General features: G+C 35.0%; 1 protein-coding gene across 4 annotated transcripts; it reads left to right on the top strand.

Annotated features, from left to right (window-relative positions):
- The first annotated feature begins 642 nt into the window (after positions 1-642).
- LOC128218837 (ATP-dependent RNA helicase DDX3X-like) lies at positions 643-22,217 on the top strand. 4 transcript variants are annotated; one of them, XM_052926558.1, is made up of 16 exons: positions 643-781; positions 4,700-4,742; positions 6,024-6,122; positions 7,066-7,161; positions 7,422-7,635; positions 7,773-8,012; positions 9,060-9,162; positions 9,996-10,131; positions 10,854-11,052; positions 11,750-11,899; positions 12,189-12,333; positions 12,696-12,840; positions 13,408-13,589; positions 13,895-14,012; positions 14,598-14,751; positions 15,176-22,217. In XM_052926558.1, the coding sequence occupies exons 1-16, from the start codon at positions 737-739 to the stop codon at positions 15,369-15,371; spliced, it is 2,265 nt and encodes a 754-aa protein (XP_052782518.1). In that variant the 5' UTR covers positions 643-736; the 3' UTR covers positions 15,372-22,217. The 4 variants fall into 4 exon arrangements, with proteins under 4 accessions (XP_052782518.1, XP_052782520.1, XP_052782519.1 ...); XM_052926560.1 differs by lacking the exon at positions 6,024-6,122 and having other exon boundaries at positions 665-781; XM_052926559.1 differs by lacking the exon at positions 7,066-7,161 and having other exon boundaries at positions 665-781.
- The last annotated feature ends 1,422 nt before the right edge of the window (positions 22,218-23,639 follow it).

Raw genomic sequence — 23,639 nt, 5'->3', positions numbered from 1 at the left:
ATCCATAGTTTATGAATCATTTTCAGTACTAAAATTGTGGAAAGAGAGAAAAGTGTAACGGTCCGCTAAATGTTTAAAACACATGATTTCATATTGCTTTTCGCGTTCTGTGTACAATTTAGAAATGTTCTGTTTATATTTGTATTGATAAAGTTCTGTTTCAAGCTATCATTTTTGTCAAATGCTTGCTTTGAATCTAAGGCACAAATAGTTTCTTTGTTCTGTTATTTAAATACTGTATGTAACGGTTAAGCATAAATATAATATCCGGAGTTGAATACCCAGACATTTAAAAATAGTATTTTTCCTGACAAGGGCACATGTTAGTGACAATATCCGAACAATAAAACAGTAGCGGTCTCTTATAAAAGCGATGACCGACACGCCTGGAAGTGGGACTTTTTTACCCGCATTTGACCACAGTAGCCATGTGACAAGGGCGGCACACTTTGAAGTGTTAATTGTTAATCGTAGTCTCAGATGAAAAAAATTATAAATTAAAATGGTAGTTAGGGATTTAAGCAGACATGTGCAGAAAATATTCCGTTATCGAGCAAAAGTCTATAAATTGAAGAACAAAAAATAAAATAATGGTTTAAGGTAACCAACCGCTAAAAAAAATCGATTAAAACGGAAGTACGTTTTCACGCATGCGCCGGAAGCTGTCGATGACCGGAGCTTTTAACAAGAACTCCACTGAAATCAACATCAAGACAATTTCTATTTTACTTGTAATATGCCTGTTGATCAACGCCAAAATGGACAGGGACTAGAGCAGCAGGTGTTTGTCTTTTAAAATATGTCAAGATAGTCTTATCTCAACTTATATTCGTGCTGTTATTAGGTTTGGGGTTTTGCCCACATGCGTTCGACTCCCTTCGCACCGGCCTCCGCACTCGTGAAAAAAAATGGCCGCCTTTGCCAAAAACTTTTCGCATCGAAATATAGAACACATTACGCAAGAGGGAAACTCTTGTTATTATGTCCACTCTTGAATTTGTTTTTATAAATTGGAGATGGGTCTGCACTGTTAACATTTCCCTTATAAGAAATAGGTTTGAAATAACTTGAGTATAGAAAAATAATTTAATGTGAGTATATTTTTTTTAATGAACTCACACTTTGGAAGGGCATGGCTTCATAAGGTGGCTGATCAGAAAGGCCCTCTTTGAAACACAATTACTTGAAGAAAAGATAAGAGGACTGATCAAGATATATTAGTTTTTTGATGGCTTTCAATCGCACATTAGAGCGCACAGTGACAAAGCTCCCTACGGTCAGGTACTCATATACAGATGTCAGTTCAAACATCAGCCAAGACAATTGTTTTAACCATGCTTGCTGAATTTCCTTTCTCTATAAATTACAAACTCTTTATCTTTTTTTATTTTTCAGTTCTTTTATTTTTCGCTGCTGGTGGCGAAATCCATTTTACTGTTGACATAAACATTGTTTACATCTAAAATCAACGAGGAATATTTTTTTGTAAACACCGTTTGACGGGTTTTATCGATTTAGTTACCATATTACAAACATTAAAAGATACATGAATACCGGTCTATGACGTCACACTTCTTTAAAGAGCGTCTAAATGATAACGATTTGACGAGTCGCAAAATAATTACATATGAGCTTTCGGATACTTTAAACCTTCGGATACGATTTGTGTCCAATTGGATTTTGAAATGAAGGAGTCCGACGGACTGCCTTGACGGAAAATCCAGTAGTCCGGGCTGAATTTTAGGAGTCTCGGACTACCGGACTCCCGTTAGTGTCGAACGCTGTTTTTAAAAAATACTGGAAAAAATCAACAACGAAAATTGTCATCAGGAGAAACTTAACTTCCAAATTTCAGTGAAAAACTTTCAAAATTGATGGTCAGGAAGTTCATACTTCGTTTTAAATTCTTAATGGAAGCACTGAAGTAACAAATGTTTCCAGTTGTTAAATGGTGTTGCTCAGTATGTCAACATTCCGGATGTTTCGGAACTTTAGTAAAACTGATTACATTTTAAATCTACATCAAAGTTGCTTAAACATGAAATTATCAAGGTAACCATCAAACCTGCTTAAACACGAAATCTGTCAGAATTATTGTCCGCAAGTTATCAAATATGGCAGTGTTCTGCCAAGGACGCGCCATTGGCGCAGAAAAAATCGGGACGGCGCAACGAAATACCTGTAGACGGGCCAATTGGCGCAGCCGTTTTGACTTAATCGAATTTTCAAAGAGCCGTTTTGACTTAAACGATTTCTTTTTCAGAAGTTTTTCAGCACAGCGTTCATTCGATAAAACAACGATTTTCATTGGTCCATATACCAGTAACTATCCAATCGCAAGGGGTAGTATATTTTTTTTACTAAATTCAATGTCATCATCATGGCTGAGAAAAAGAAAACAACTCGAACTACGGTCCCTGAAGTCATCAAATTAGAGGGGGGAGATATAAACAAATTCAATTTCAATGAGGCCTTGGTGCATTGGAGGAATGCAAAACAGAGGAAAATGTTCTTGGTTGGGGAGGGTTATAAAGCATAACAACACATTGACATGTGAAACTGTTTATAAACATATACAGGGCTCTCACTAGGCTGAAATTTTTGGGAGAAGTGACTTCTCCCTTTAGTCAATTTAGGGAGAAGTGGGGAGACTTTAGGGAGAAGTGATACTTTTCGTAACACCAGATACAAAAACTATGCCATACCACACACCTAAGTTTACATTCACATTCAAATTAATTGCTATAACTATATAAAATGTTCACAAATAATGTATCATTTTTGGCTCAGCAAAAGTGTATTTGTCAATGTCACAAAGTTTATCTCCAAATAGCATCTAAAATGAATCAAACACCAAGACAGCTAAGGATTTGAAACAATCAAAATGACCTTATAAATGAACTGTCAATATAGTAGGGGGACGAATCTTATTTTGGTACGTTCGGGATGGGTACGAATGTCACATTCAGCTATGCTGTTATATGCTTGTCTCTGGCTAAATAATTTTCAATATGCTGACATTTAAGAACCAAATGACATTTAAATCACTGTTCTTGATGAAATTTTAACCAATAAATAATGGGAGGTTGAAAAATATAACTCGGAAAAATGTTCTGACAAAATGGCGATCTCGCCGATTTTAAAGTCATCAACAGGAGAAAAAAACTGTAAGTAAACACTACATAAAGCAAAAAAAGAAGATATTTTTGTGTTTACAAATCATTTTTTATCATTTCATTTTATCATGAACAGTTCACTTAAACCAATCAAATATTGTTGATACGTCATGTTATTGATTTTCTTAGCGCCACCTTGCCGATGGCCCGAGATGGTTATGACCGTCTGCTTCAAAACAACAATGTTTAAAATGTCTTGCATTGTTTGTTCAATACATATATCAATTACTTTTTAACTTCTTTAATGCTTAACAAGATTTTTCATAATTATGTCGCCTTTTCAATCTGATTAAAACAAACTTATTTCATTTGATCAGGGACTTCTCAATGTACATTCTGATTGGTTGACCATCAATAGCTCCGCCTACTGGCGATGTTTTGGTAATTGGATGACACGGCCCAATTATCGGATTAGGAGATTACCTAATTTTATAAATGGCTAAGGCCTAAAAAAAAAAAAATACATTTGGTTCGGGTTACCCGACCCTACCTACGGAATAGGCGCCGACCCTACCGTGTTTATAGTCAGTTTGAAAAACAAAAAAGTAAAAACAAAAAAAAAAAAATATTTATTTTTTGCTTTTTATTTTTTTGTCTTTCAATATGAAGTTTAAAACCTTAAATGCTTATATAGAAGATAACTTTAACACCATTCTCCAAAGATGAAAATGACATTCTTATATAAAGCCTAATAAAAAAAATAGATAAAAAAAAATAAAAAGCCTACCTACCCTACCTATTTTTGAAAAGGATGTAACCCTAACCAAACAATTTTTTTTTTTAGGCCTAATTGCGGTGTTTTGACTAATGTGACAGTGGCCAAAGACTGCTGATTGACAGATTTACAATGTGCTATTTTTTTTTGGCGAAGTCAATGTCGCTTTGATGATACAAATGGGCGAAGTTTGGGAATTTTAGGCGACCACTTCGCCCAAGTCGCCCCCTCGCGAGAGCCCTGATATAACATTGTGTCTCATTTGTGCCATGTTTATAGTTTTGTTCTAAATGTTAAATGGTTCTGTCCAATATTTGAGAATACTGATGTCATGTGGATTTTACACCATGTATATAATGGGTAAATAAAACACTCATTTACAAGTTTTCATTTTCCCCTGGCAAAGGTCATGGCCCTTCACTTTTGAAAATGGCCCCTAATTTTCATGACTGCTGGGCCATTCAGCCCCATCTTTTTCAATCATTGGCAGAAAACTGAATTAGGTATTATTTATGGTAGAAATTTTGATTCTATGTATATATAATATTTATCATTCTGTGCAACAGAGTGATTACATAAATATAATAACAAACTTACATATGATATAATCTAATAAATTCTTTTAAGATAATATCACCTGAAAAAACAAAACTATTATATCATTCTGATATATAGAAACGTCCTACCTACCAACCTATCTTTTTTACAGCATGTTACAGGAAACAGCATCATTTTTAAAACCTTGTGGGAAAAAGTATTTTTATCTATTTATTGGAAAGAATCAAAACAAAAGTATACTTTATTTCAGTTTGCTGGTCTAGGCATTAACGGCCAGCCGCGTGGGGGTTACAGTGAGTACAGTTTTTGTTTATATATTTCATTGTGTATAAAGAAATAGCTAGTAAGTTATGATAGTTAACTGATTAGATATTGATTTGATAAACGCCAATACAAATTCTTGAGGTTTCAGTTAACCAATTATTCAGGGTTTTTTTGGTAAAAAAAATGATGAAAATTATTATTTGTGAATTGTTAAATTATTATTTGTGAATTGTTAAATGAACCATTTGACAGGATTATATGTACAAGTTGATACAGTTAACTTGTCCTCTGTTACTGTTTTTCCTTTTTTTGTCAGGATGTAACAGTTACCACATCACATTAATTGGCCAATTTGTCATTGCTCCAGGTGCTTCAATAAACATTGAACATTTAAAATACACATTGAAATTTAGACCCTGATGTGTTTTTTAAACTCAATGCAATGTTTTTTTCACTTTTAAGGGAATGGTGGTGGGTCCTTTGATAACTTTGTATGGGTAAAATAGCGTTGTTCTGGCATAAAGGGGAATAATGGTAACATGATTCATATAACATTTTTAATTCAACAAACCCATGGATATATTCTTGAAGGGCACTATATTGCTACAAGTGCTAAATGTTAAGAATGTTATGAAAGACATTTTTTTACCTTGGCCAGTGATACTTTTTATACATTTTCAAGCAGGAATTGGACTGAATTTCGCGAAAAAAACACTGCAATGGAAATAGTTGAAATATATTTTCTAAATTACGATAGGGTCTATTGGCCTATGCTAATGATTATTTCAGGTAGTGTGTAGCATAGTCAATATTATACTTTACAGTTTTTTCTTTTCTATTCATGTTACTATTTTCTTTTGTCAGGGGAGACTGCTGCGTGGATATGATAACTTTAATGCACTTAGCTATTATCCTACATACAGATGCAGATTCCTGATAATCTGAGAACATAGAAATTAGCATCCTCAGAATGTTGATTGAAAGGTTTAAAATTGTTGATATCCTTATGCATTTAAGATCCATGAATAGTCTTTGAAAAAAAAGGTATTGAATTACTCTTCTGAGAAAAAATCTGGGGGTAAAATTCTCTGTGACCTTAAACTTCATCTGGAGCTCTGAATGGTGAATGGTTTTTGTGCCAAAACTAGAATATGTACATTATGTTATAAACTATCAAATTACAGCCATTTTTTTTATCTCATATAACATTGGATGATTCATTTTTTTAATAAAACTTAATTGTCCTGTAAATGATGAGGCTTTAGAAAGACAGGCGGTTTTGTTCATAAGGTCACTGCACTTGTTTGCAGCGCAACGCGGGAGCTATGTGCCGCCACATATGAGAAGCAAGGGTGATGCCCCTGAGGGTCCCCCGCCCCAGGCTCAGGATTTCCAGAGGGATAACAGGGGTAATTTTGCCATTTAAAACCTTGGTAATGGTCTAACAACATCAGGGTTTTTTATGATGTAAATAAAAACTATATTCATTAACAGTCACAACAGGGTATCTGCATGCATCTAGAAAGAGTCCATTAAAAACCCCATGAGAGACATAATTATGTCCACACTCTGGCACTATTACAACTCCACTCAAACATTACAATGGTGTTCCATCATATAAGATAAATCAAGCAAATTGTTCAAATTATCACAATGAAAATGCCATTAGTCACTAAAGAGACAGTTGGGTTGGTTTCAGATCTACTGCGGCTTCTGACTTTCAGTTTCAGCACTTCAAAGGGTTTCTACTGCCAATGCATAGTCCTTCTTAAAGCTGCAAATTAATTGGATGGTTGATTTACTTGAAGCAAAACAAATGTTATCTGTACATGGGTTGTTGTTGTTTTTCAAGCATTGTTATATCATTTTGAGCTATTTTTCATATTCTGAAAAGTATGGTTTTTCCAAACATTGCATATCAGCAAAAAATACAAATTGGCATCAGAAAAGAAGAGGCTTACTTTTTTATCAATAGATTTTTTATTTATGTGAAAAATTCAGAGATTCATGGTATTGGTCATTTTCAATAATATATGGATGCTTTGTGGGGTAATAAGCCAGCCTCTTCGGAAGTTAGTGCCACATTAAACCTTAAAAAATACTTCATATGACGGTGGCAGACATTTTTTCTCTGATGCGTGACAACTGTTGGCTGTTGCACTTGATTCAAAATACCTTAGTAGGTTAGGGCAGAGCAATAATCACGATCATACAATGCTTTAAAACTTTGAAATACCAAGTTCATTAGCAAACGGTAGTATCTATCATTTCTGACACAATCACTTAGGCGTAGTCTATTTAGAGCCCTAACTGAAACTGATGGTGTTCTGTCATACAGGCATCTGTTTTCAGACGGTCGCGGCTACGGAGGTTACAACAACCAGGGTGGTGGTGGCTACCAGCGGGGAGGGGCCCCAGGGGGTGGGGCAAACTACAACAACTACCAGGGTACTTAACAATACAGTGAAATAAGTTTTTGGGTCTAATTAATGGTAGCCAGGATTTTATTCGAAGTGAAGGTAGTTAGAAGTTTTTCGGTAAGTTCCTTAAATTCACTAATTTAACACCGATTAAATCCATGCACAAAACATACTTAAGTTCATAAGTATTTATTTAGATTTGTTAATTTAATACCCAGTAAATGTAAACCTTTCTGTTCATGACTCTTTAAATACTTGTGATTGTGAATACAATGGTTTTTGTTACAGGAGGGAATTATGGTGACCGCGGATCCTATGGTGGACGGGGCGGATATGGCGGTGGTGGTGGCCGTGGCGGTTACAACCAGGGGGGCTATGACCGCAGGAATGATGGGGGCTACCAGAGTCGGGGAGGGTACAGTGACCGTGGGGGACGGGGTGGATACAACAATTATGGCGGTGGCCGTGGGGGTTACAACCAGGGACCTCCTGGACCACCAAGGTGAGAAAGATGGAGGGATAGCCCATACTAGTTTCTTTATCGTTGTTAAATTAAAATATTTTGTTATTCAACTGAAGTTGTATAGCTATGTTGAACAATTTTGGAACAGAATGATAATTGGAATTTGTGTCATACAGGTTTGACCAGCCCCCACCCAACTTTAATGCCCCACCACCAGTAGCAGGTGGTCGCTGGGACGGACTGGGGAGTGACCGAGGAGGTGAACAGCGCCCTACCCGCCACTACCAGTCAGGTCAAAACTATGATGTGAACTCGCGCTGGGATAACAGACAGGACAGTTACCAGGGCAATAACAGTGGCGAGACGACTAAGGAAAATTGGACATCAGCACTGCCCCCTAACCCCAGGGTTGAGGAGTAAGTTATTGGTTTGCTTGTTTAAATAGATTAAACCTATGGTGGAAAAAAAACAACCCTACCATCGCAATAGATTGTTCTATTAATGTTTTTCTAATGAAAGACAGCGGGTGTTTTTCACACCTTCGCACATTTGAAAAGATTTGATAGTCATAATAATGCTGCTTTGCGGTATGCACATTCCTTTATCAATTTGAAACAGTAATATTCATCAAAATATTTTGTAAAATATCGAAATGTTAAAATCATGAACAACGTTTAATTGACCTTAAATCCCGATTCTCCGTTGCCATTATAACTCGACCCTGTTAAAGTGCTTGACTCACATCGAGTTTTTGTGAGTAGCGTCCCTTTTATAAGAAGTAAACACCCTTGTTTGTTTTAATTTATTTCTCAATAAATCATTTTAAAGTTTACATTAAACATATTAATGCATCTGTTAACTTGTGTGATTTCACCTACGTCGGTTCTTTTTGGTGTACACTTGACCGGTACTTACCATTGCCGCATTTGTCTCCAGTCAGACATTTTCGGCCTGAAATGGACTAAAATCCTTATAGCATAGAAAGGACGCAGGCAATTTTTTAGGCGATAATCTGGGGTAAAAAGGTGCGTCCTATGAATAGTATAATATGGTATAAAAAAGACTCAGTTGATAAAAGACCATGTGATCAAATAAAATTAGTTTGTTTGCAATGTCACAGTGAATGCACATGCTGGGTATGTTTACAGGGCTTTATTAGCGAAAATGAAAAAGGCCTGGCTCATAATTCATAAAACATCTTGTTATTCTAAAAAGATTTTCTTACATGTTAATAGTCAAATTTAAAGTTAAGTGTTGTTAATATAAAAGTATGTATATTACATACATACTATTAACAAAAATAAAGTATTTTATGTATTATTTAGTTATTGGATCAACTGAATGGTTGGGTACCAAAGTTTGGATAATGACTATTTCGAAAGATGCATAGGATGTTTAATGAAAAAAAAAATACCTTTTCACGATTTAAAGAATTAATTAAACTGTCCAATTCATGTCTGCAGGGAGCTGTTTGGCAGTGCCAGTAGTTCGGGAATCAATTTTAGCAAGTACGAGGACATCCCTGTAGATGCTACAGGCGAGGACTGTCCTAAAAACATTTTGGAGGTAAGTTGACATTTAAAGGCAGTGTTTTTTATCAGCAAAATTGCTCCTTTTTCTGCAAATTATTATTTAAAAAAAATCCTTATGAAGAAAATAGTGTTAAGGAAATTCTTGTATCTGCTGGGAAATACTTGTATCTGCTGGGAAATTCTTGTATCTGCTGGGAAATACTTGTATCTGCTGGGAAATTCTTGTATCTGCTGGGAAATTCTTGTATCTGTAGGGAAATACTTGCATCTGCTGGGAAATTCTTGTATCTGCTGGGAAATTCTTGTATCTGCTTGGAAATTCTTGTATCTGCTTGGAAATACTTGTATCTGCTGGGAAATACTTGTATCTGCTGGGAAATACTTGTATCTGCTGGGAAATACTTGTATCTGCTGGGAAATTGGGAAATTCTTGTATCTGCTGGGAAATACTTGTATCTGCTGGGAAATTCTTGTATCTGCTGGGAAATACTTGTATCTGCTGGGAAATTCTTGTATCTGCTGGGAAATTCTTGTATCTGCTGGGAAATACTTGTATCTGCTGGGAAATTCTTGTATCTGCTGGGAAATACTTGTGATAAAAATTTGACTATAGTTTGGACCTTTGAATTAGAATAAGGCCAATAGGCTTGGAGTTTTTTTGGGGGGGTGGGGAGAATTTATTGTCATTGACATTTTCTCTATTAATTAGTAATTATTAATTAAATTGAGTGATTTTAAAGTTATATTAAGCAACTCATAATTTTAAGAAGTATTCATGGTTGTAGAAATAAAATGTTATATAGTATTTAAAGCTTAATCATCATACATTTATATTTATCACCATGGCATGTATGTTTTGTCCGACAGTTTGATGACCAAGAATTTGGCGAGATTATCCGCAACAACATCAAGCTGTCTCGCTACACCAAGCCCACGCCGGTACAGCAGTACTCTATTCCAATCATCATGAACAACCGAGATCTGATGGCCTGTGCTCAGACTGGTAAGGTTCACTTACTCCTGCTTGTTCATAGATAATTTTTGTTAGAATAATATTCAAATCATCTTTGTATAAACAATGTTTGAACATAATGTTTATAAGATGTATTTAAAAGTATTTCTTGTGTATTCTTGAATTAGTAAAAATTTAAAAAAAAAATGGAAAATTATCATGTTAGGCATGCTTTAATGAATGGTGTTTAGTTAAAAAGCTGCTTTGATGTATCAAAGAATAAAGAGTTTCTGGTTAAAGAAGTTTGGAAGAAATGAGCTAACACTTCTAGAATCTATTCCTGAATGTATAGAAATTTGCACATTTTGGGATTAAATTTCGCATAGATAATGCTTTGAAGTTTAAGGTATCAAAAATGTGTTCTGAATGTTATAATTAATGCAGTGAATGAAAGTTTCAGTAATACTTTAATTGAAATGGTTCGTTTGAAACCACCTTTGTTAAACTGACTTCCGTCAGATGCAGTATGTTTTCAAAATTTGATGAGTACTTGTACAATAATAAAGATATTTTTAGAGTTTGAGAGAATTGAACTTCCTTGTTTGGGATAAAAACTACCAATATTGAAGGAAGTTTATACCTTCAATTTCAAATTCTTAATGGAAACACTGCATTATGTATACATTAATCGATTCAATAGAAAAAAATAAGTCTCAAAAGTCTCTATCGACCGTTCAGAAAATTCCCATATGATTGATTCAATGCCACTGTAGGCTCTGGTAAGACTGCCGCCTTCTTGGTGCCAACCCTGAACAAGATGTACGAATTGGGGCCAGGTGACGCCCCTGTTAACGGGGTGCCCCAGGGGGGCAAGGTTGGGCGCAGGAAGCAATTCCCCCTCGCTCTGGTGTTGGCCCCGACAAGAGAGTTGGCATCACAGATCTATGATGAGGCTAGGAAGTTTGCATACAGGTACTTTTTGCTGAGTTTATGTAATTTTAACTCCTTTAACTTTAAACTTACATTCTGGGATCGAGCCTTGTACATAAACAAATCACTTCATGATGTAAGCCGCTACTTTGAATCGTCAGTGTCTCGTACACGTGTGTGGATTGAATATGTGTATGGATTGAATATATGTATGGATTGAATTGGTAGCCGTAAAAAGAAGTATTTTTGGTGTTGATAAGTTGTCTTTCATGAAATTCTTGTTTCTTTTTTGTTTGATCTCAGTCTGATGGTCATATTTCAATTTTAACTCATAGACAAATATGCTTTGCTTCTTGCACCAATGTGTCAATAATCTTGGAAGTGTAACATGCTGAAGTATTGTATTTCATTTAGTCTATTTATTTCAGCATGCTTCTGCAAGTCAAATAAAGTTTATCATGAATGTCTTTGAAATAATTCCCTGTAAGTCGCAAAACTCCTTAAAGGATTATATTACAACATTCATACCAGATCAGAATAAATTGTTGCCTTGGCTGTTCCTTGAAGTTCTATTAAAAAATTCAAGTCTTTGAAACTGAGACATGTAAGGAATCTAGAAACTTATGCATTTGGAAAATCTTTGAAAATAAGACATCTCTATGCAACCAAGACAGTTGAAAACTCATTGAAACTGGGGCTTTTGAACCTGATAATAATTACGATGTTCCCTCGGCTTCAGGTCTCGAGTACGTCCATGTGTTGTGTACGGTGGTGCCGACATTGGTTCCCAGATGCGGGACTTGGACCGTGGCTGTCATCTCCTTGTTGCCACACCAGGCAGGCTGGTTGACATGATGGAGAGGGGAAAGATCGGAATGGACCACTGCAGGTACACAAAGTCATAGTGGAACATTGGATATTTGAAAGACAAAATAGTGTTTAATTTACCAAGCAGATTACCACATAGATTTGAAAATTGAGTTGAAATTGTTTTGTTAGTACCGTAAATAGATACCCTAATTTCCCAAAGCTGGTAATTATTCAGACTGAATCAATGTTTCCATGATTATGGTTCTCTGTGTATTGTAATATTGCCACACATAATACTAGACTGAAAAAAGATTCTCAAAACAGACCCACTTTACTATAAGTCCCTCTAAAACATTGAAATATCACAGGTTTTTGATCCTTGATGAGGCTGATCGTATGTTGGACATGGGATTTGAGCCCCAGATTCGCCGGATCGTGGAGAAGGACACAATGCCGCCCACAGGCCAGAGACGAACCATGATGTTCAGTGCCACTTTCCCGAAGGAAATACAGGTTACTGATATTTTTTTATTATCTCTTACATAAACATTGATTCAGGAAGACATGAAGAAGAGAATTGAACTAAATGTGGAGTACATGGCTATGTAGGTAATAGCAAATTTTAATACTCCTTATTTTCAGGTTTATACTTAACTTGCTGATAATAGACAAATTTTAACACAAATTTGAGTTTTTCTGCATTATGCCATGTTGGAAAGATTATTTGGTTGTTATAGGGGTTTTCTTTCAGACTTCACTAACTATACATTATACTGTACCAACTGTTTTCTGATACATCAAACAAAAAAAACAACATCTTAAACTTTTTGAAAGAACAAAACTTAAATATGTATGGTTGAACTGTTCACCTGTAGATGCTGGCACGTGACTTCCTGGAGAACTACATTTTCCTGGCTGTTGGCCGAGTGGGCAGCACCAGCGAGAACATCACCCAGAAGGTTGTCTGGGTGGAGGAAACCGAGAAACGATCCTTCCTACTGGATCTGCTGAATGCTGCAGGTTAGTGGTGGACCACATGGAGCAATGTAGTTGGTACTTGTTGAATGTTTTCATAAAGGCTGGAAGAAATCCAAAATGTGGATACACAAATGAAATCGAAACAAAATATTTAAGTCTTTAGACATTTATACCATCGTTATATTTATATGTTTTGCTTTAAACTATAGTAGGGTCTATTCCAGTAAAACATATAACCCACGGAGGGGAAGGCAGTTGTTGTTTTTAGTTCATTGGTGGGTGCCTTTTTTCACTAATTTGGACCCCAAAAGCGTAAATTTGCTTCTGTAGGAGGGTGGCAAAATTTAAAAGTGCCTTCTCCCTGGGTTTTTATGTTTAAATGGAAAAGCCCTATGGGTCAGTATTGTAGTGGTAATGTTGTCCTCACACCCATGAGATAGTGGGTTTGATCCCCACGAGGCCCGCAAGGCTCAAAAAGGACACTGTTTTAGTTTCTACCCAGGAAAAGAACTGGACATTAATTCATATTAGCTGTCTTCACAATGAAGCGAACATATTTCAGTATATACTTAACTGTAGTGACTGTTAACTTTTCCACTGCTATGAAAGGTCCTGACTCACTAACGCTGGTGTTTGTGGAGACCAAGAAAGGGGCGGACGCTCTAGAAGACTTCCTCATCTCTGAAGGCTACCCAGCAACCAGTATCCATGGAGACCGTTCCCAGCGCGAGAGAGAAGAGGCCCTGAAACTGTTCCGAAATGGCGAGAGGCCCATCCTGGTGGCCACAGCTGTGAGTGCATGATTAATTGTAGGGCTTTGTTTGTCTTTTCTATGTTATATGCTTAAAGGCGAGCACCATGTCTTCCAATGCCTGTATTAGACATCATGTGACATGCAGGGGCCGAAATAAACACAAGCCCGCAAGCCCTGCACTGGTAAAATGTCTTCCTGGTTTGCTCGAATTCTGAATTTTAATAAAAATTGATGCCAAACAATAGTATAAGAATTCAGCTTGTTCATGAAAAAGTCTAATTTCAATTACTGGACATGTTTTAATATCTGCATGTATCCAAACAATGCTTATTTCCCCCACAGGTGGCAGCTCGAGGGTTGGACATCCCCCATGTACGTCATGTAGTGAACTTTGACCTGCCCTCAGACATTGAGGAGTACGTCCACAGAATTGGCAGAACAGGACGTGTCGGCAATCTCGGTGAGTTTCAAGGGGCGGTTTTATTCTTGGGATATACCAAATTGATTCTATGTTGAGCGTCAGGTTTTAATTTCAAAACATAACTACCAGGCAGGAAAAATATAGATACAAATCAAGCACTTTGTCTGAAAATTGAATTGTCTAAAACTGATACAATAGACTCTGGAAAAAACAAAGCTAATATATACTTGCAGATACATAGATTTATAAAGCAATCTATTATAATAGTTCAGAACACTACTTTTAAGCTTGTTTGATGATTATGAATGCTTATAAATGCAGTTTTCTTAGTTATATGTTGAATTTTTGAAAATTTGGGTGTGTGTGGGGTTGGAGGCCCAAAGCAGGCATTTTAAACATATTTCAAACAAATGAGGGATAGGATCTTCAATGAAAGTCTTACATGTTGTAAGCTAGGTTACCTTCACACAAGAAAGTATGATATTTTTCTCCGTTTATTCATGCACTTGCATCCATAAGAAATTAACAGCCTAGTTATTTAAAAATAATTGACATATAAAAAAAAAATATTATATGAAAGGGCTTTAATCGTAAATATATTCTGTATTCATGATCATTTATCAGGTCTGGCTACATCCTTCTTCAATGAGAAGAACAAGAACATCACCCGTGACCTAATGGATCTGCTAGTGGAGTCCCATCAGGAGGTCCCCTCCTGGATAGAATCTACAGCGTATGACTCTCGCCCGGCCTCACGCAGGGGCGGAGGTGGCAAAAGGTATGAGCTTGATCATATTATAAGTAGTGGTTTCAATAGTTGATGCTTAATTACATGCATATTCCATTGCATATTTCCTGACTGGCATTTTGCAGAACGGATACTATTTTAAAATATTGTCAATATGGTGTTGGATATCCTTGAATTTAGTTATTTTCTCAAGAAACTTCTGTACAGGGTGTTATTTAAAAAAAACAAAAACAAAAAACACAAAAAATAGTATTTCTTTGTGATCTTATATTAAACTTTTACAGGGTTTATCTAATCACTTTAGAATGTATAATTAAAGCCATTTACAGCCGAGGCAAGAAGTTATTGTTTCAACGAAATATGTTATAATTACTGCATGAAGAACTGTGGCTTTGCTATTTAGGTCCCTGGAAACTGTCAGAATTGAAACTATTTTATACCTTTTCGTCTTTAGCTTCACCAAGACATTCGGCAGTCGCGACTACCGTCAACAGGGAAAGCCCAAACAGGCCGGTGGCGGTGGATACGGTAACTATGGTAACCAGCCACAGTACAACCAGGGGGCACCCAGCTACGGGGGAGGATCGTACGGAGGGAGCTATGGCGGGTCATATGGTGGCTCTAGCGCTACAGACTGGTGGGGCAATTAGATAAGTTCCCACACACATACAGGGATACATCATGGAAAACCAGAGACTTGTGTATGCTATGTAAAATAATTTTGTTTGATGTTGTGTTTAATAATAGCCAAAAGAAGACATTATAATTGCTGCTTTTTGCTGAGCAGTTAAGTCTGGTGTGGTGGAGATCAACGAATAAGTTAAGGTTAATAAGCAAGTATAAGAAGTTGCTTTGCAGTTTGGTAAGAGGTTAATTTCTTCTTCTTTTTGTGATGTTCTACATGGCATACACCGAGTAGTCTGCCATTATGATGTTAAGGTGTCTGTAAACATTTCTGTATTGTATGTTATTTGGCATATGATTGCTTTTTTGGGGGTGGCAAGATTTTAAACTTTGTTGTCCTATCTGTGGGGTATTTTTTTGCAACAAATTTCTCTTTTAAAATGCTTATTTGTAAAAGTTGTGAAAGATGTATCTTTCTTTAAAATGAACATTAAATACTGTCCAAATTTTTGTAATTAAAATCATAATTACTATTCTTGGTTGGTATTCCTAAAACATTGTAGATATTTTCCTGAGTAGAGTCATTTCATAGTCAAATTTAAAGAAAAGGATCGGTGGTTTTTATGTATTTTTCTTAAAGACAATGAAAATTAGGTACTACAGAAAGGATTTCAGAAATTATCAAGTAATTTATTATATCAAATGAACAGTGGAGATATTTAAATAAGGAAAATGACTTGTTTTGAAATGACTGAAGATGTTTTATTAATATGACCCTGGCCACAGAGAGGCATATGTACTGTTCTGTTGTACTGAACTGTTAGCATACAGCCACGTTTCAGCATTTATGAATTATTGTATCCAATGTTTAAAATAATCATGACTTGTCTAATTATTGTGTTAATTGAATTTTTTTATGGAATTACTGAACACTGTTTTTGTACAATGATAAACCTATATGGTCATAAACGCTGTTTTTATTTTTGATGATATTCGCAAACATAGGGTCTGTATTTTATTTACAGTTTTTGTACCATAAATATTGTTTCCAAGTGTATACATTGTATCTTTTTCAATAATTCAATGTTCGTTTGAAAAATGTTGTTTACGGCTAATATTTTCAAGTAGAAATTGTCTTGATGTTGATGAAATGAGAGTCCGGCGTTGTAGAAGATAGAAACGTATATTTGTGTATGTTGTTGGAGGTTTTTAAGAACAACTTCTTAAGAACTGCATAAGATACACACACAGAGAATGCAGCGTTTCAGTCATGACTTGTTGGCGATGAGATACCGACTGTTATCTCGTGTTGGTTGTTATTATGAGATAATTGATGAACAGTGTTATATTGCAGATCATGTTATATGTTCAGAAAATCTTGTATTTCCTTAAGTTATTGCTGTAGAGAATTGTGTATGTTTGTTCATAAGGTGTCTCAAAGAAAGCGTAACATTTTGTTTTCAGGTTTGCAAAATTATAATCGTATATATTCCCTTGCTTGATATTTAAATTGGGTCAATTATAAGGGTATATATTGCTTGCTGTTTAAGTAAGGTTTAGCTATCAACACTGCCATTGTATTAACAAAAAATATACCATTGCAGTTTATATTGATTGATGTAAAACTTTGAAAGAATAACAGAATTCTCTGCAGTGATTTTGTCTTTGCTTTTTATCATATTGCACATTGCTGTATAAAACTCCCATACTTAAAAAGAATTCATGGCAATTTACCTGTTTGTATTTTTGTGTAATCATATTTGAATCTCTTGTATTAGCATGAACATATTATCTTCGGTTTTCATGAATTTTATCAGGTTAAGATATTGATCAAGCTGTCATGTTTGTATATTTTAAATTGAATGTGTATGTTAAGTAATTATGTTGATGGTATACAAACATTTGTTTTTACACATTAAAAAAGAAATGCTTATATTATATTTCTACATTGTAATTCATTGTCTTGAAATTATTTGTTTTGTGTGCAAGAAATTTGCAGTCTATCTCTGCCATTTAAATATATGATGTGCACTTATAACACACATGGAAAAAAAGCCATTTTTGAGGATAACATTTAAGAGCTTTAGATTCAAGTTGGTAATTACCAAGTTTGTTCTTTTCTTTGACAATCAGTGCGAAAAATTATTTTTTTTAACTAATATAATGGTAACTTCTTCTGGGACAAGCCCAGTTTCATAAAAAAAGGCAAATAAAATGTATTTGTCACATTGCCATGTTCTTGATTTATAAACCTACTGTGTAGAAGAACCATGCTAATGTTTCAGTGTCTGTAATTGCCATGTTACTGCATTTTGGGAGGAGTGCAATGCCGCGAATATGAGTCAGTATTGACGTTAAAACTTTCAGTCTTTCGCAGTGTAGCCCTGAATTATTTATTATTATGTGTATTGCTCTTGACTATTAAAATCATTCTGTCATCTAAAGTTTTAATGATGATTTTTATTCTCTCACATTTCATTGTTGATCATTGTATTAGGCATGTTAGGGATCAGAGGCAGTTTAAATGGCAAAAAGATAGATAATGCTGCCATTCTTGTATTGTTTCATTAATTAGAAATTAATGTTGTTGGTCACCAAGTTGAATGGTAGATTTCCTCTGGGTTCTCCAGTTTCCCCCACAACACAAGACCACAATTCTTGAAACACATTTTTTGCAATAGTCTGAAAATAATTAAAGTTTAAACTAAATGACATCATTTTTTTGTAAGATGACTTTCTCATTAAATTGATGACCAGTTTAGCTGTGAATCATTGTTCCATTCTTCTCTCCATACTTTGTATGATCATGTTATGATAGGGCTACACTTTGTGTGGGATTTCTTCTATGATTATTGGAATAGTTGCATTAATACTTAACAATACTTATTTTGGATGTAAAATCAGTTGTCAAAATTAGTACAATCCCGCAATTCACACAGCTTGTTCAAATTCTTTATATCACACAGCAGTGCGTGTTACAATGTTATATGCAAACTAGTTTCAGGCTTGTTCTAATTTTGATGACTGAAATGTTGCTTGATCTGCAGTGGTGAAGATTGTATATAACCTGTTCATGTCATTCATGATAATTTTAGTTTAAAGTCAGTTTTCATCTATTAATCATTTCAATTGTTTACTTGAATTTAAATACGTTTAAAAATCTGTTACTAAGTTATCTTGATAAGACTAGTCTAGTCCCATCTACAAACAAGTAGTTGTTAACAATTCGATTATTTTTATTTGAATATTTCTGTTTGTTCTTTTTGTTCAGTGATTCATGAGTTTCGAAGCCATTCTAATCTATGACTTTGAATATTCTGTTTAAACTGTTTCCATAGTTACATATATGTAAATTATGTACAAGATTATGTTAAAATATGTAAAATATTTTTCCCTTTTGTGATTCGAAGCTGTCAGGCAGAAAATTAAAGCCATGATATGTTGCCATTATATTAAATGACGGTGGGTGCTATAATCAAATGATTTGTCTCAGAAACTTACGTTTACTATAAAAGTATTATAAATATGCTTTTTATTGTAAACATTTGCGCTTTTTCAAATGTGTATGAACAACATTACAGACAGATTAGCGTAGACCGTTTTTCTTGCCGTGTAGAATACAGATTTAAGTAGGAAGAAAAATATTGTATTGTTACTGCTCTTAATTATAATGGAAAAATTTAATGAGAATCTTATATATGCAGAGTATTTGGGGTTAGAACTTGCCTGTATAATGCAGCATTAGTAAAAGCATCATAAAATGGTTCCTGTATTTTATTTATGGTGGGCTTTGAGCAAGACAGACCTAGCTCTTAGCTTTATAACGAGTTTCGTCCATCATGTGCTAAGCCTTTGTAATATGTTGACTGTGACAATCTGTATCCCATTTTTATAATGCTCCTATCATTTTAATATTGTCACGTTGTGTATGCAGTAGGTGTGGTGCAGAAGTGTTATATTGGGAAAGGTCAAATCTTTTTTTCTAATTAACAAGCTATGTACAGTGATGTTCGAAAATTTTCACCAGGAACGGATATATGAATAAGTTAGGAAGAAAGTATTTTGGTGAAGAGTGGTATAGCTGTGGGTTTTGACAGAATGATGTACTGTCTCTTTAATTTTAATTATTTGAATATAAAAATAGGAGTTAAAACTCTTGTCAGGAAGGTGAATGTATTGACAAGTGCTAAGCCAAAATTGGTTGCATGTTCCATATTATTTGATATATCATTGGGGGTCCAATTAACATGATTTGATGAGCGATTATGTTGCACATTTTTATTGAAGACTGTTGCCTATATTCTGTGCAATACAGTTTATAATTGTACTGATTATTTTAAAATATTTGAAAGTATGATGCACTCTCAAACAGTATATCAAACTCCGGGTCAATTATTCAGAATGATGTTTAAGTCAACAGCCATGATGTTAACAGAATTGTTTACTTAAACACGGTTCTAAACAATCAACCCAACGAATGCAAAACTGTTAGTTCAAATAGCAAATGCCTGCAATATAGTGCAGATTTGCATCTATGGTTTGAGAAATGAGTGCTTTTTGTTATTGCAAAACCACTGTCGGTTCAATGATCTCGTGATATAGGGTGTGCCTTTTATCAAATCCAATTTTACAAACTATATATATTGTGATAGTCCCTATCAGTATAACTGTCAGTCATTTTAATTGATATAAACGATAAATGTGAAAGTACATGTTTATGATGAGTTCTGTTTTAATTGGCCAGGTTATTTGGGCCTGAAACATGTAAGATAATTTGAATAAAAGTTTTAGAAATAGCGCTTAGTCAAAATACTCGAAACAAAGTTGTGTTCTGTAATACTTGGTGCCATTTCATTTTTCAAAATTACATGGCTTGCATTATGGCTAATACTTGCAATGGAAATTAAACAATGTATGTAATTGTTCTGGTGCATAGGGCTAATTTGTGATACCTTTGGGCATTTAAACTTCGTTGTCTTTCACTTAATGTATAATGCTCTTTTTGACAATGATCAAGCCATATGTGCATTTTTGTGCTCATTTATTTTATACATTTTATATAAATGGTACCATTTTATTACACCGTTTGTGATAACGATTCCATGGAATATTTATATTCAATGACCCATATAAGTGGGCTGTTTTTTGTTTTCTGGATTTAAAGAATGACTGATGGTTTTTAAGGGACATGTTGCAATTGTAAGACTGAATTCTATGGCACATCTTTACATCCAAACAGTATACTGGTATTACTTGTATTATCCTATAACTATTATTCCCTTTAACTGTTGATTTTTTTTCCTCCTAGGAATAACTCAATTGCCCCATTTTGTTAACCCAGGATCAGAATTCTTAGCATCAAGATGGGCACAAAATCTTATTTTTGAACACGGTGATAATGGTACAATATATAAATTCAGCCAATTTGATCATGCTTTGCACTTAATATTGGAATTTTTTTGTGATAAGAAAATATACTGGATAATTTTTATAGACAATTGAAATATTTCTTTCTGATTTACTTAATGTGTATTGCAAAAATCGTCCATTAATTGCAAGAGGGACCTATAAGTATTTAAAATCAGAAACCTCGTAAGCCCTTTTTGTGAACAATGGACGAAATATTTTTATTATTATGATGCTGCATTATTTGATGGTGAAAATATCACTTTGATCCAAACTTGTTCTGCATTTACTTTGAAGCAGTATTTGAGTGTAATGCTCTTCGTTGGAACTTGAAACAGAAGGTTTTCCGCCTGTTTGTTTTTTTGGGGGGGAGGGGGCACCGTAATATCAGAAGCAGGGTGCCGTTTCATGAAGAATTCTTGGAGCAGTTTTGTACTTTTCGACCTTATACAAGGCAGACCTTACTACTCTTATAATAGATCTTTAGTACAAAACTTATCCTATGGTTCTTTATGAAATGGCCCCCTGGTGTTCTACGACGATTTATTTTAAATTTAGTAACTCGTTATGCAAATTATGGTTGTCTGTTCGACAATTTAGCTTTTTTTTCCAGAACATAAGTTCTGCATACGAGAGGATGACAAAACTTTAATTATATACCAGTTCCTACTTAAGCATGCCACAATATTTCCACCAATGTAAATCAAGGAGCGTTTCATCAAGGATTCTATGAGCGTTTTCTTACCTTGGAGATATTTTCAAAAGAGCTGTTCTTCTACTAAAACTCTCACTTAGGTATGACACTGCTCCTAGGAGTCTTCAAGAAACAGCCACAGACTTGTAAGTGGTAATTTGGGATAATGGTACTAGGTGGCTGCATAGTCATTTCCTGTCTGACAGTTGTTGTTTTTTCAATTTTATAAAATGTTCCAACAGTTTGTCTTTTTTAAAAGTTTTTGAGATTGAATTTCTGTGCACGTACATGTAGATACATTGGATTTTTTTGCACATTTGATGACAACCAAACTGTTCATGAGTAATGAAATGTTGTTTAAAGTTAATTTAATACACTGTTTCAAATGTTTCATTTCTATCCAGTCCTGTAAGATTTTGGCAACCAATTTACGTTGCGGATTAAATTATAAAATCACGTGATTTAAGATTAAAATAAGACTGCTTAGTCGTTGGCAGATTTTCAAATTCTAGATGGTACATTGTTCTCAATGTTTTTGACATCTTTGTAGAATTATGGTATTTTGTTATTTCTATAAAGTTAATTAATGAGTTTAAGATCTGGTACAGTATGCCTTGCTTGTCTCTAATACACAACTTATAGTTGAGAGATAATTTTTACGCACACAAAAGCACGAAGAACATGGCCGTGCTCAGCCTTGTTTTTTAAGCCAGATTTGTGGAGCAAAGCTATGTAAGCACCGTGGTTGTATGCAATAAATCCAGAAAACAAACTCGTTTATTATTGTTCTCTAACCCGATTGGTCAATGTCAACAAAGACAAGACGTCGACATCCTACGTTCACGAACAAATTCCGACGTACAACTAAGTGTGACAACAAGTTCAAGGTGATCCTTGCAAATTGTTGATCGCACAGATTTCTTGTTACATTATTAATGAAGCCTCCACATGAGATGTTTTTTGGGGAGTTTAAAGGAGTGAGCTTGTCTGTTGGGAACAGTTGCGTCCGGACGATTACTGATGAAAACCTGAAAAATTGACGACAGTTCCGACCCTTTTAAACTTGACATTTGTTGGGTTTTGTAGTTTCCGTACAATTGATTTGACGGATTTGAGAACTTTTAGTTAGACCTGTTTTAACATCCTAAAATACAGGTACTTTTATTTATATTAGGATCGATGAATGTCCGTCATCTGTCGTCTTTCCACACTTACTTTGTTAACACTCTAGTGGTCACTTTTTTGCCTCAATTGTCACGTAACTTGGTCAGGATGGTTGTCCCAGTAATTACTCAGAAGAGTTCTAATATGGGTCATCTGAGGTCAAAAGTTCAGTCACATGACCCAAAAATAGAAAAAATGTTAACACTCTAGAGGCTACTTTTTTAGTCCAAATATCCTGGAAATTTGTCAGGAAGGTTGTTTCGAGGATTTTTAGCACAAGTTCAAGTATGGGTCATCTGGGGTCAAAACTAGGTCACAGAACCCAAATATGGAAAAACCTTGTTAACTCTCTAGAGCTAACATTTTCAGCCCAAATATCCTGGAAATTTGTAAGAAAGGTTGTTTCGTTGATTTTTAGCTCAAGTCTGATTATGGGTCATATGGGCTCAAAAACTAGGTCACAGAGCCCAAATATTGAAAAACCTTGTTAACACTCTAGAGGTAACATTTTCAGCCCAAATATCCTGGAAAATTGTCAGAAAGGTTGTTTCGATGATTTCTAGCTCAAGTTCGAATATGGGTCATCTGGAGTCAAACACTAGGTCACAGTGCCCAGATATGGTAAAACCTTGTTAACACTCTAGAGGTAACATTTTCAACCCAAATACCCTGGACATTTGTCAGAAAGGTTATTTCGATGATTTCTAGCTCAAGTTTGAAAATGGGTAAAAAAACTAGGACACAGAGCCTAAATATGGAAAAACCTTGTTAACACTCTAGAGGTAACATTTTCAGCCCAAATATCCTGGAAAATTGTCAGAAAGGTTGTTTCGATGATTTCTAATTCAATTTCGAAAGTGGGTCTTCAGGGGTCAAAAACTATGTCACAGACCCCAAATATGGAAAAAAAACCTTGTTAACTCTCTTGAGGTAACATTTTCAGCCCAAATATCCTGGAAATTTGTGAGAAAGGTTGTTTCATTGATATCTAGCTCAAGTTCGAATATGGGTCATCTGGGGTAAAAAACTA

Source organism: Mya arenaria, chromosome 15 (assembly GCF_026914265.1).
Source record: "Mya arenaria isolate MELC-2E11 chromosome 15, ASM2691426v1".
Classification (NCBI taxonomy): Eukaryota; Metazoa; Mollusca; class Bivalvia; order Myida; family Myidae; genus Mya; species Mya arenaria.
The sequence above is the reverse complement of the archived record's forward strand: the minus strand, read 5'-3'. Positions and strand labels throughout refer to the sequence as shown.